At 42.8% G+C, this 14,019-nt stretch overlaps 1 protein-coding gene across 1 annotated transcript; it reads right to left on the bottom strand.

Moving 5' to 3' along the window:
• Positions 1–3,486: 3,486 nt before the first annotated feature.
• Positions 3,487–4,508, bottom strand: LOC125925991 (olfactory receptor 6N1). The gene has a single exon (XM_049635295.1). The coding sequence runs from the start codon at positions 4,459–4,461 to the stop codon at positions 3,487–3,489; it is 975 nt and encodes a 324-aa protein (XP_049491252.1). The 5' UTR covers positions 4,462–4,508.
• Positions 4,509–14,019: the final 9,511 nt, after the last annotated feature.

Below are 14,019 nucleotides of genomic sequence, written 5' to 3'. Positions count from 1 at the left end.
AGGTTGTGGGAGGGGGGGTGGGCTAAATGGGTCAAGGGCATTAAGGAATCTACTCCTGAAATCATTGTTTCACTATATGCTAACTAATTTGGATGTAAATTTTAAAAAATAAGAAATAAAATTTAAAAAATAAAATAAATTCCGAAGATGTTTACATTTCCCCCTAAACACATTTTCTTCACTAATCACCGTACCATTGCCTCATTCTAAAAATTCAACAATTTCTCAGTATCACCTGATATCTAGTCCATAGTCAAGTGTCTTCACCTGCCCCATAAATGTCCTTTCACCTTTGGTTTATTTGAACCAAGATTCACGTTACTTTGGTTGTTGTCTCTTTCAATTTAGAATAGTTCTCTCGTGTTCACTCACCCTCTACCCCTTCCCCTTTCCACACATCATCTCTCTCTCTCTGTCTGTCTCCCTAAGTCTAAAGATCATGTTTAAAGGCTTCTGCCCTGTGGAGACATCTAGAATGAAGCCCATCCTGTCAACAAGCTGCTGGACAGGTTGGCTGTGTTCTGGTGAGACTGTGTTCATTCACCTGTTAAGCCCAGAGCATCCCAGAAAACTCCAAACAGTGTACCACAGTCGGTTTTAAACCAAATATTCATCAGGTGAGCTTAACTTCAGCCCCATTTTTTAAAACAGGTTTACTGAGATACAATTTACAAACCAGACAATTCACTCATTTTGGTGTAAAACTGAATGGCTTTTAACATATTCACAGATGTTGCAAAACCATCACTACAATAAACTTCAGGAAGGTTTCAACACCTCAAAAAGAAACTCTGTATTTTTTAACTATCACCGCTCCCTGGCCAGTTGCCCCCCAGCACACATTTCTGCCACTAATCTAGTTGGGGTTTTCTAGATTTCTCTATTCTGGGTATTTTACGTGAATGATATCACAGAGTATGCGGCCTTTGTTGTGTCTGGATTCTTTCACGTAGAATAAAACTCGCAAGATTCCTCCAGGCCGCGGTGTGTATGGAGACTTCATTGTTTGTTATGTATGAAGATATTCCGTTGCTTAGATATGTACACGTTTAGTTCATTCACTTCTCCATCGATAGACATCTGGATGGTCTTTTTGTTTTGGCCACTAGAAATAATACTGCCATAAATATTCATGTACAAATTTCTGTGTGGATGTATATTGTCGTTTCTTTTGGATAAACACCCAGGATTGGAATAGCTGGGTCCTGTGACAACTCTCTGTTTCATCTTTGGAGGAAATCCCAGGCTGTTTTCCAAAGTGCTTATGTCACTTTCTGTTCCCACAAGCCGTGTGTGAGGGTACTGCTACTCAGACCCTTTGTTCATTTTTCAATTGTGTTATTTGCCTTTTTGTTATTGAGCTGCAAAAGTGCTTCATACATGCTAGAAACAAGTCCCTTATCAGACACATGGTTTGCAAATAATTTTTCCTATTCTATGAGTTGTCCTTCGCTTTCTTGAAGGTGAGACCCCCTTTCACACCTGCCCCTACAAGTCCTCGGGTGCCAACGTCCTGGGGCTGCCACCGTCTGCATGTTTCCAGACCCAGAACCCAGTTATCAACTCATTCAACTGTCACTTTCATCTTTTCTCCTTGTCCTGTCCTATCCTGGACCTTTTAAACACTAGAGGCACCAAGCCGGGAGGCTGAGGATTTGTTTTCTTAATCAGAATCCCTGACTGATTTTCTCTGTAGGGTCGGCAAGGTGTTCCCTCCACCTGGGTCTCAATACAGATATAATCATTGCTTTGATGAAATGGCTGATTCGGGTCTATCTCTCAGTTTGCATCTTCATTGTAACCTCCTCGAGAAGAGGGTGTAGGGGTATTTATCACTAATCACCACAATTTTAATTAACTAACAGTAACTAAGTATAAATCAGTTGTAATTTTAATATTTATATTCTCAACTCTTTCCAACCAGCTTAAGTGCAGGAACTGGACAGTATCCGTTTTGTTCATCCTTCTGTGGCCTTAACAGACACGTGATGTATGTAGTCAGAGCTAAATAAAGAGCTGAATGGAAAAGATGGGTGGTTGGATGGGTACCTTTAAGATAGTACAAATATCAACTTTGGGATTTTCATAGAAAGTTCTATAAAACTGCAAGTTTTCTAATAGTCAATACTTGACTTTCTATTCACAGTAGACATTCAGATGCATGATAACCTCTAACACCAGCTAATAATTCAATCACCATATACGTCATACGTTAAGCTATAGGATTATTTTTCACATATTCTCATATGTTTAAGGAAATAAGTAGCTTGAAACAGAATAAAGAAGATGTCCAATGTAAAAAGTAATCGTATTTCTTGCTAGTGGTTAGACTCCTACACTCTCCCTGTGAATGGATGTCAAGGCCACCAAGACTGACATGCACAACCAGGCAGAACCCAAGTGCAGTCAGCTAGCTGACTTCTCAAGTACATCCTCTGGCTCCCTGATTCCTGTCCTTTGGGGAAAAATATCCGGGAAGTACTTTTGCTTAATGACATTTTCCTGGGTATTGTTCTAAGGCTCAGAGTAATGAGAGGTTTGGGGCAGATACACACATGCACACGCACACACACACACACACACACACACATTTTTATGTATACACACATATATACATACACATACATGTATATATATATATATATATATATATATATATATATTCTTTTTGAAAGAGAGAGAGCATGAGTGGGGAAGGGGCAGAGAGAGGGGGAGAGAGGATCCAAAGCAGGCTCTGCCCTGACAGCAGCAAACCTGATGTGGGGCTTGAACTCACAAACTGTGAGATCATGACCTGAGCCGAAGTTGGACTCTCAACCAACTGAGCCACTCAGGTGTATATATATATATATATATATATTGTTATCAGTTGTATCCCAGACACTTTACCTGTGGTATACAGACCTTATCACTAACTCGCAAAATAACCTTCAAAAAATGTTTTTAACAAATGGTGAAATTAAGACTCAGAGAGTTTGAGTTACTCACTAAAGATCGTGTCATCAAAGTAACTGAATGAATTAGGATTTAAACCCGCATGTATACAGTCAAAAACACGCTGTCCTCTACTATACTGGTGTTTTCCATTTCAATACACAAACAAATGGTATACATGCAATACCATTTAAGTGTAAATGGTACACGAAAAAAAAACAGTTATTTTTTGTTCTAAAATGTATCTCAATATTATTGTTTAGAATACGAGTAAATGTATTTACATTAAATATTCATCAAATTTACTGTATATTGACATATAGTAGGTAAGGCCCAGATGTGACGAAATTCCTATGTATGGTATACAAACATCTGAGATTTGAAAACCACATTCCAATCTCTGGTCTCTGGCCGTGTGTGGCTCCAGTGTGGTGGTTATGTGGACGCTGAGAGCCAGGCAGCACTTGCCCCAGTTCTGTATCCCACGTAGAAAAGCACTCAACGCTTGACTTCTCATCTGCGGTGACTGGCGACCCCCTGGGTCACCGTACCTCATCTTCTCCCTTGGCCTGCCTTCCCCACCTTCACTTCAATAAGTATCCCTGACCTCTTCAACTGCCTCCTCACGGCCTCCTTAATATCCTTGTTGCGCAAGCTATAGACGAAGGGGTTGAGGAAAGGTGTGAGCACCGAGTAGATCACAGCCAGGGCGCGGTCATAGTCCAGTGAGTAGCTACTCTTCAGCCGCACGTACATAAAGAGGATGCTCCCGTAGAAGATGAGAACCACGGTCAGGTGGGAGGCACAGGTGGAGAAGGCCTTGGTCTTGCCTGCAACTGAAGGAATCCTGAGCACCGTGCGGACGATCTGGACATAGGAGCTGAGGATCAACAGGAAGGTGGCCAGGATCTTGCAGGAGTTGATAGCAAAGTCCACTAGGACGTTGATAGATGTGTCAGTACAAGCCAAGCTCAGCACGGGCGGGAAATCACAAAAGATGTGCTGAATGCGATTGGGGCCACAGAAAGGGAGACGCGACACCAGGGAAATCTCAGCCACCGGCCCAGTCAGACCTCCCAACCAACAGCCAACGGCGATCTTGGCGCAGCGTGCTGGGGTCATGAGGGTGGAGTAGTGGAGGGGCCGGCAGATGGCTAAATACCTGTCATAAGCCATAGCTGTGAGGAGATAGCACTCAGTGGCCCCAAGAGAGTGAAAGACGTAGATTTGCAGGAGGCATCCGGAGAAAGAAATGGTCTTCTCCTCCCTGAGCAGGTTCGACAGCATCTTGGGGACCGTGGCAGCTGTGTAGCCAAGCTCCAGCAGGGAGAGGATGCTGACAAAGTGGTACATGGGTGTGTGGAGCTGGGAGTCCAGGCGGACCACTAGGAATACCAGCAGGTTTCCCAGTACGGTGGTGACATAAATTAGAAGTAACAAGACGAAGAGGTAAACCTGGACACCCTGGAGATGGGGAAAGCCCAAGATGATGAACTCTGTTACCTGGCTCCAATTCCCAGCATCCATGGCTCACCATTCATATTCCTAGACTGTGAGGCATGGAGGGATGAAGAAGAAAGTTGAACCACAGAAATCCTAAGGACAAGATCCCTCAAAGGACTTTATCTCCCCTCTGCCACCTCCAGAGTAAAGGGCTCCCAGCAAATACGTTAAGAGGCCAGAGTTTGGATCCCTTTCTAGCCCTTACCATTGTCAGCAGCTTCCTTCAGAGTATCTGCTCTTATAATCAGACTCTAAGTCCGTCTCTGGTGTCACAGCCCATTTTTTGGCCTCCATAATCCATTGTGTAACCCGGTTATCTTGCTTAATGGAAACTATACAGGTTTTGGAAACTTCAGTATTCCTCATCCAAGGTTTATCTTATTATTTACCTATATTCCTTGTCATTTATACTGATAAAATATCGTAGTATACTGGACCAAGATTACATCATTTCAGTTATATATTTTGATTTGTAATTTCAGTTTATTTTCTTCCTCAACTTTCTGGATACCAAAGCATCAGCGCTTTCACCCTCGGCTCCCTCTCATTTCCTCATGGAGACTCGGGTCTGGCAGCATCCTCCAGGAGCAGGTAGGTCAGGGTTTCACCGGTCTCGGACTCGGGGGTGAATCTCAGTCAAGGCAAGGGGGTTTGAGTTAATATAAGAGCCACAGAAAACAAGGGGGCAAATCTATGTCTTTGCATTTCTATTCCCAGCTGTGGCCACTTTGTTGGTCCTTCCTTCCGCTTTCCTCCTCCACCAACCTGGAGTGTGTTCTTCTGGTTTACTGCTTTTTAGATGGCAAATATTTAACTTGTACTGAGAGATCTATGTGACAAAAATTTATTGAACATTTTCTGTATTGGAGGTATTGTTCTTAGAACGGGAGCTAAAACAGTAAGTGAAGCTAGGCAACTAATATTCTACTAGAGAAAATAGAGAAGGCCACTCATTGCCAACCAGCTCTGTATTGGAACACTGCATCATCACAGAAACGTGCTCCTGTTGTCACTTGTTAAACAAGTAAAAGACAAGCCCCCCAAAGTCCTTCTCTTGACTCACTTATCCCAGAGCCGCTGGTCCGTTTCCTCCCCTGTTCCTGCAAAAACACCCCCCGCCCCCAAAGAGCTGCCTCCACTCTCATTCCTAATGGTTGGTTTTCTCTTAAACCTTTCCAGTCAGACCTTCACCACCTACCACTCCATCAGACCACCCCTCTTCACACACACGAGTTATCTCACATTTACCACATCCAGTTCCCGTTCCTTAGCTTGCCCAGGCTATCCTCCAGCCTTGACAGAGGTCCCTGTCCTGCCCTTTGACACACTCGTCTCATTGGTTCTCAGGGCTACATCTTCCTATCAGAGTGCCATCATTCAGCTTCTTCCTACTTGACTGGTCCCCCCTTACCTCCTTTGCTAGTTCTTTCTCCCTGACCTACCTTCCTAATTCACAGCGGTCAGTGTCGGTTCTCCTTTTTTCCTTTCTCTGTAAACTCACTCCTTGGTCGATGCCATCCAATGTCATGACTGAAAGCACCACAGATGTTTAGACAGCTTTCTAAATAGACTCCCCAGCCAACACGGTCTCCCCGACTAGGCCTCGCCTCTCCCACATGGACCGTCACAGTCTTGCAGCTCATGGACCCAAATTCTCACAGTTGTCATTGCTTCTGTATTTCTGCCAAATCCGGGAGCTGGTTTTCACTGGGTTCGAGCCATGACCTCGCTCACCTCCATCACTGTAATGGACTCCTAACAGATCCTACTTGTGTTGGTCCGTCTGTAGCCTGTCCTCGACACTGCAGCCACATCTGTCCTTTCCATTTCAAGTCAGGCCCTGCCTTCCCTACTCAAACCTCTTCAGTGACCTGACAGCTTATAGTCTTTGTTGTAGCTTTCTCTTCCTCGAGCCATCTTCTGCCAAATCTCCCCTTGGGTAGCTTTTTCATTTGTTCCAAGCCTTGGTACAGATCTGCCCTCCCCAGCAGCCCTGCCTGAGCTGCCCTAAATAGAACTGGAGTCTGCCTCCTTCCCCACGCCCAGGTCCTGTCCTAGCACCACCTTTCTGTACTCCCCATTTAATCCTTTCCACGGTACTTACGTGTCCTAACGATACAAAGGAGCTTACTTGTCATCTCAACTATTTGTGGTTTCTCTCCCCTATGACAACGCAAGCTCCACCAGGGCAGGGAGATTTTCTGTTTTGCTCCCTGATGAATCTCAGGTGCCTACAGTTGGGTCTGGACCACGATAATGAATGAATCAAGAAATATTTGTCACATGAAAAAGCAAATTGGGTAAGGTAGCTAACTGCTTATTTGCATATGCAAGAGGAGCCATGAATGAGCCCTGGGCTGGAAGTGGAGATCAGGACCACCTCACAGAAGACATCATTTTTTTTTAAGTTTATTTATTTATTGAGGTGGGGAGGGGAGAGAGAAACTTAAACAGGCTCCATGCTGATGCAGGGCTCAATCTCATCAACCATGAGATCACGACCTGAGCCAAAATTAAGAGTTGGATGCCCAAGCAACAGAGCCACCAAGGCACATCAGAAGACATCATTTTTATTTGAAGTAAAGGGTCAGAACTGCCAGGTGGAAAAAAGCACAAGAAAGGTATTCTAGGCAGAAAGGAACACTTGCTCAAAGGCAAAGTGTTACAAACGCATCCAGTCTCCTCCTCTGTTCTCCAAGCTGCTTTTCACTTCTCCCTCTCATCCCATCCAAACCTACGTTATTTACCCTGCTTGCTCCTGGCTGCACCGTCTTCTAAACCCAGGCAACATGCCATCTTCTTGTGCCGAAACTTTCTCATTCCAAAGATAGGATGTTTCTCTACTAAGATGTCAGAAGACCATTTCCGGGCAGGATCCTTCTGAGTGATCTTGCTTCAGCAAAGCCTTAATAACCATCTTAATATTAGAGATTTCCCCTTTGCCTTAGTTTTCTTTGCTTCAAATCCATACCTGCCCATTGTCCAATTCTGCCTTTACCTCCTTCAAATCTTAGGTGCAGAAGTGCCTCCTATAAAACATCATCCCAACATTTCTATCCAACTCAGATCATATTTATTCTAGGCTTTTTACATTCCTTCCCCTCCAAGTATAAATATAAAGTTTCTGCTCCATCTCTGGCCTCCCAACCACATTCAAGATGAATTGTTTAGTGACCTTAGCTAAACTTCCAGATATATGGGGGCTGGCCTCAAGGTTGAATAATGGAAGGCAACGTCTTGCCCTTTCCTTCCTCAGAGGGTAAGGTTTCCACATGACTCCAAAGACTTAGTCTCAAGCTACAGAATAGTCCCCCTTATCCACGGTTTGTCTTTCCACAGTTTCAGTTACCTGTGGTCAACTGCCGTCTGAAAGCAGACGGTCCTCCTTCTGACCTATCATCAGAAGGCCACTAGTAGACTAATGCTGTGTCACAACGCCTACGTCATTCACCTCCTCCATCTCATCACCTAGGTATTTTGTCATCTCACATCATCACAAGAAGGGTGAGTACAGTACGGTAAGATATTTTGAGAGAGAGAAAAGCCACATGCACATCACTGTTATTACCGTATATTGTCATAATTGTTTTATTACTGTTGTTGGTAACTCTTATTGTTTGTTAAATACAAATTTAACTCTATTTGTAAATTAAACTTTATCATAGGTATGTATGTATTGGAAAAAACATAGCATATATAGGATTTAGGACTGTTTGTGGTTTCAGGCATCACTGGGGGTCTTGGAACGTATCCCCTAGAGATAAAGGACCTTGTTTCTCTGCTCGCTGATGTCCTGCTGACATTCACTCCCTGGATACTCCACCTGGGAAATCAAAGTCAGCATAACCAGGTCAAGCATTATTTCTCCCTGAAACTAGTTCCCCACACTTGCTTCAATCCCCAGGTCACAATTCACAGAGATTCTGGCTACTCATCTCTCTCCCTCACACCCCACCCAATATAGCAAAAAAAACAAAAAACAAACAAACAAAAAAAACCCTGATGGTTTCCCCTTACATTGTCTTTTTAAAATTATTATTTAATTTTCTTTTAATATTTCTAATTACTGTTTTAATTCAGTTTCCAAAACTGAGAGATATTGAGTCAGTGTTGGAAGAAACTTGAGGAAATACCAATTCTCTTTGGAGCTCCCATAATCTTGGGTTTCATTGGATCATGAAAAATATCTTTTTTTAATATGAAATTTATTGTAAAATTGGTTTCCATACAACACCCAGTGGTCATCCCAACGGGTGCCCTCCTCAGTGCCCATCACCCACTTTCCCTTCCCTCCCACCCGCCATCAACCCTCAGTTTATTCTCCATTTTTAAGAGTCTCTTATGCTTTGGCTCTCTGCCTCTCTAAATTTTTTTTTCCTTCTCCTCCCCCATGGTCTTCTGTTAAGTTTCTCAGGAGCCACATAAGAGTGAAAACATATGGTATCTGTCTTTCTCTGTCTGACTTATTTCACTTAGCATCACACTCTCCAGTTCCATCCATGTTGCTACAAAAGGCCAGATTTAATTCTTTCTCATTGCCAAGTAGTATTCCATTGTATATATCAACCCCAATTTCTTTATCCATTCATCAGTTGTCAGAAATTGTGGATCATGAAAAATATCTTAACTGTATCAGACATTCCCATGAATTCATAAAAATAAAAGATCTTTTAACACTACCACAAAAAAGAATAATAAGGAGGCTGAAGTTTCTTGCCCCATAAGACAATTCTGTCTGTTGTCAAAGAACTTCAGTCTGTAAACTGAGTCCTTCCAGTGACCTGAAGTCTGAGATCCACCCATTATCCCTACTTCTGCTTACAGAAAATCCCTGTCATTCTGGTCCAGATTCGTGCTTTAGACACTGTTTTCACCATCATCATAGAAATTTCACCGTTTGCCAAATGGGTCCCTGTACTTCGTTTTAATCTTTTTGTTTGCAATGCATCCCCCAAGACACTTCTTCCCGAGTCAGTCTGTAGACATCTAACCATTTGGGGGTTCAAGTCCACCACTGTCTTTCCTTGAGCGTCTACAGTGAACACCAGTCTCCCCCACCAATCTCCCCTGCTGAATTCCCAGTAGTCCTTCCTCACTTTGCCTCCGACTATACCCTGTCAAGTGCTGCAGTGTTTTCCATTCATTATTTTATTCCGAAGCAACTTTCTGTGAGGATTTTGAAATTAAAGATGTCTCACTTTACGTCCCGCCTCCCGGAGGATTTGGCACAGCGACCGATGTCCCAGTTGTGGTAGGAAATGAAAGAATCGATGGCAGCCAGGATGATTTGTCCAGACCCTTATCTCACAACTAACTACTCGTCTCCTCCCTTCGGTCTCCTGATATTGGAATTAGATCTCTCATGAAACCTAACACGTGCATCTCATGTATGAATTAGCAGTTATCTTACGCGGGTCCTTTTCAAACATACTGTGTTCCTCTTACTCCAAAATGCTTTTAGAACAAATCTTTTTCATTCTATGCTCTAGTTCTCACCATTGCATTCTCCATAGTATCTAATTATTTAGGCATAGGGCCAAAGCGCTGGGTCAGGAGGGGATTCCATTTTAGATGATCTCATTCTGTGTCTTCATGGTGCAAGAGAGGAAACTGGGACCCAGACAAGGGACATGGCTTGCGCAGGATCATACTAGTTTTAAAAGAGCCCTATTTGCTCATTCTGCACGCAGACTGTATGATAGCATTAGGAAGGCAGAATATCTGTGTATGTTTTATTTTAAATAGGTTTCATGTTCTGAATGATATGTCTGTGGACCCTAATTATCTGATACTTCTCCTTAGTTCTGAATTCCCTCAGTTTCTTCCCAGTGCCCCAACCAGAAAAGGACCTGGGGGCAAATGTGCCTGAGCGACAGCATCCTTACCCAGAGCCCAATGGTGGGGAGCACTCTGCACGTCTTGCCATGGGCAGTCCAGTCATGGCTCAGAGTCTGGAGCTGGGAGGAAGCTCTCTGCTCACTTCTTCCCCTCTCATTTATGGTCACATGGGGCACTCCTGGAGCTAGAAGGGAGTGAAGCACTTTGATGGGGCCCGTGGGAGTCTATCCCAGCATGAGGGACTCCTCTCTCGTGACTGTGTCCTTGATAGGTCCTCATAGAGACAGAAGCCCCTGGGCCTTCGGAGCAGCCCTCCTGGGGTTTTCAAAGTGCTCTCTCAGAGAGGGAACTGAGACACAGGAAGTTCACTAACCAGTGGTCCTTCATCACCTGTGAGTTCATCTCAGTAATAGGAACTACCCGCCCGGCTTGAGATAGAACATCTCTCAGGGAGATGATTTTCTTCGACACAATACAGTCATTGGGGTGGGGGTTTGGGCGGCAAACAGGGTCCTGCGAGAACCTCTTTCTCTTGTGGGACCTGCGAGAAAGCACATACCTTCCAATCATAACAGGGTCTTTCTAAAATGTGACTGGCTTCTTGGACCCTGAGTGAGGGCAGGGATGGGCTGAGGACACAACACTCGAAGCAGACCCTTGATCCTGCCCTTTGTTCCTACCTACAGTGGTCTTATCTTCGCTTGCACATGGGAGCCACCCCTCTACTCTCCTGTTATCTTGCCCGGGAAAGAGCCTTGCTTCGGAATTTTGGATTTAAATCTCAGTTGTTCTTCTGGCTATTTATGTGACATTGGCTGCCCAACGGAGGGTTTGATTTCCTGTATTTCATAGGGAGAGGCCACAACTTGCCTCATATGACACTCACTGAGATGACCATGAGCAAAAGACAGACAGTAACAAGTGGGGGTGAGGATATAAAAATTAGGACCCTCGGTACCGCTGTGAGAATGTAAAATGGCTCTGTCACCTCGGAAAGCAGTTGAACCGTTTCTCAAAAATTTAAACCTGCCGCCACCATATGACCCGGTCATTCCACTTCTAGGTATGTCTACCCAAGAGAACGGAAGTAGAACTCGTACACAGAGGCACTGTCCACAACAGTCAAAAAGTGGGAATGATCTAAATGTCCATCAAATGATGGATGGACAGATAGAATATGGTATACCCACACAATGGAAGATTATTTAGCATTAAATGTATGTTAACATTTAACTTAAGTATTGATGTGGCTGGATTAAAATCGATGTTACAGCATGGATGAACTCTGAAAACATTACGCTAAGTGACAGAAGCTGGTTGAAATAAGAACACATATCCTATGATTCCATTGCTATGCAATGGCCAGAATAGGCAAATGCCTGGGGTAGGGGGCTGGGGGAGGATAGGGTGAGGCAAATATTCTACAATTAGATTGCTATGATTGTTGCACAAGTCTGAAAATACACTAAACATCACTGAGTTGCACAGTGTAATAGGTGAACTGTATGGCATGCAAGCTGTAACACAATAAAGAAAATAAACGTTTTTAAAGAGGTGAAATAAAGACATTTTCAGGAAAAGAGTGAAAGAGATTACTGTCCGTAGACATGCATTGCACGAAATAGTAAAGAAAACTCTTCACGCAGAAGGAAAACAATACTAGATAGAAATTTCAAACCACACAAGGAAATGTAAGACCACAACAAAAAGCGTAAGGCAAATACCTAGCATCAAATTGCGGTGTATTCCATAGCAGCCCAGAAAGTAAAAGAACTTACAGCAAAATAAGACAGTAGAGGGGAATCTCGTAAACATGATGCTGAGTGAAAGAAAGCAGAAACAGAAGCCTGTAAGTTATCGGAACCGATTTCTATAAAATACCAGAACATGTAAAATCCACCTTCAGTGTTAGACGCCGGGTTAGATGTCCTGGGGCAGGAGAGGAGTTGTGTCGGATGTGAAGGAGCGTGGGGGAAATTTTGGAGATGTCTCCGAAGTTCTGTTCTGAATGTCCCTTACAGAAAAGTTTATTAACCTGTGGAAGTTCACGGAGTGGCACACTTATGTCCTGCACGGTTCTCTGTATGTAAATTTCAGTGCCTTTGAATATCAGTGGTCCCCCATCCAGCTTGCACGTTTTCATTTCTTTGCCAAGTTGTAGATTCCGTGTAATGCAAGGGTTGTGGTTCCACAAACAGTGGCTGCACGTGGGTCATAATTTACTCGAGTGTAGCAGAACAAAAACAAAATCAGAGTGGGTGTAAAACAAACTAGGAAACAGGCCAGAAGAAAGGAGAGTGTTCTCTTCTATCGCTTCTGAATGCTTTGCTTTCTGTTTTCCATGGAAATTTTGGTTCTGCTATATTTAACGTGAGCATGGGGGGGCTGGATGAGAAAGGAAGATGATGGCTTTCTCAGAAGTAGGAAGTAGGAAGGGATAGTGTGAAAGCTTCCTGCTCCCCATACATGTCTAAGGACCATATAGAGAAGTAATAGTTGCAATACATGATAATATAGAGAGAAAAATGGATACAGAAATAAGAAAGGTGAGGCATTAAAATATAGGCAAAGAAATACTAAAGCAGTCTCATCTATAAATGAGGATCATGATTTCTTCCCTCTTTGTTCCAAGGAGTTTTGAAAGTTACATATATGTGTGTTTATATGTTTGCATACTATATATACACACACACACACACACACACACACACACACACAGAGTTTTTATAACTTCATATCCATATGCTATACATAAGAAAAATAGTTTCAATGTTCAATTAATCTGCATGGCTAAGAAAGGTCTTATATTTGAGGTAATTGTTTGAACACCTAGAAAATGTAATAAATGTATGAGGAATCTTAAAAGATTCTGGGAAATTTGTGACTCAGAAAAAAACTCTTATGTTTGTGATAAATTACTAGCCTTGGAATTCCAGGCCCCCCAAAGAACATCTAAGAAAGTAAAGGGTTAAATGGGGTCTTAGAACTGTATCATGTTAGCAGGGAACGTCACCTAACGCTGGCTTACTCGTCCACCACCGTTTGTGAATAAAGAAATAGAGATCCAGAAAAATCACTGAGAGCAGCACACAGTTAGTGGTTAATAAGGGTTAGTTGTCAGTTATTAGCCAAAAAGTGTTAAATGGCAAAGTGTTACATGGTTACGGACAAGTTGAGGCTGGTTGTGTAGGAAACACGGGTGAGTTCAACTGGTGTGGATCAAAGCATTCTAGGAAAGAGTGGGTTCCAGTAGTGATCAAAGTAGGGATCAAAATGTGTGAGTGATAGGAGTAGGTAAGATTGATTACATTTTTCATTCTTGGCATTTTTATCGATACTCAGCACGTTTAAACACTCGTTAAATTCTGGACATACAGTGAATAACAAAACTGACACGATTTCAGACCAAATGCAGTTTATGGACTTGTAGGAAAGAATGACATATAATATATATATAATACCAATATCTATACCTATCTACCTACATATACATATATAAGTTGTAGAACACATTTTGAAGAAAGCAAACATAATTCAAAAGAGAAAAAAAAATGAGTAACATACATTAGGTGGGCATTCAAGAAGTCCTCTAGAAGTTAATGTCACCTGAAAGTGACATTTGAACAGAAACTCACACAATGAGAAGGATTGAACCAAATGAAGGTCTGGTGGGAAATCGGTGCGAATTCTCGGATCCATTCAAGTCTTAATGCATTTGAAGAATTCAAAGAGTTCTGTCATAGG

Source organism: Panthera uncia, chromosome F1, assembly GCF_023721935.1.
Source record: "Panthera uncia isolate 11264 chromosome F1, Puncia_PCG_1.0, whole genome shotgun sequence".
Lineage (NCBI taxonomy): Eukaryota > Metazoa > Chordata > Mammalia > Carnivora > Felidae > Panthera > Panthera uncia.
The sequence above is the reverse complement of the archived record's forward strand: the minus strand, read 5'-3'. Positions and strand labels throughout refer to the sequence as shown.

What these genes read in the sequence shown, in the direction of transcription:
- LOC125925991 (XM_049635295.1), bottom strand. Translation starts at nt 4,461, where the DNA reads ATGGATGCTGGGAATTGGAGCCAGGTAACAGAGTTCATCATCTTGGGC.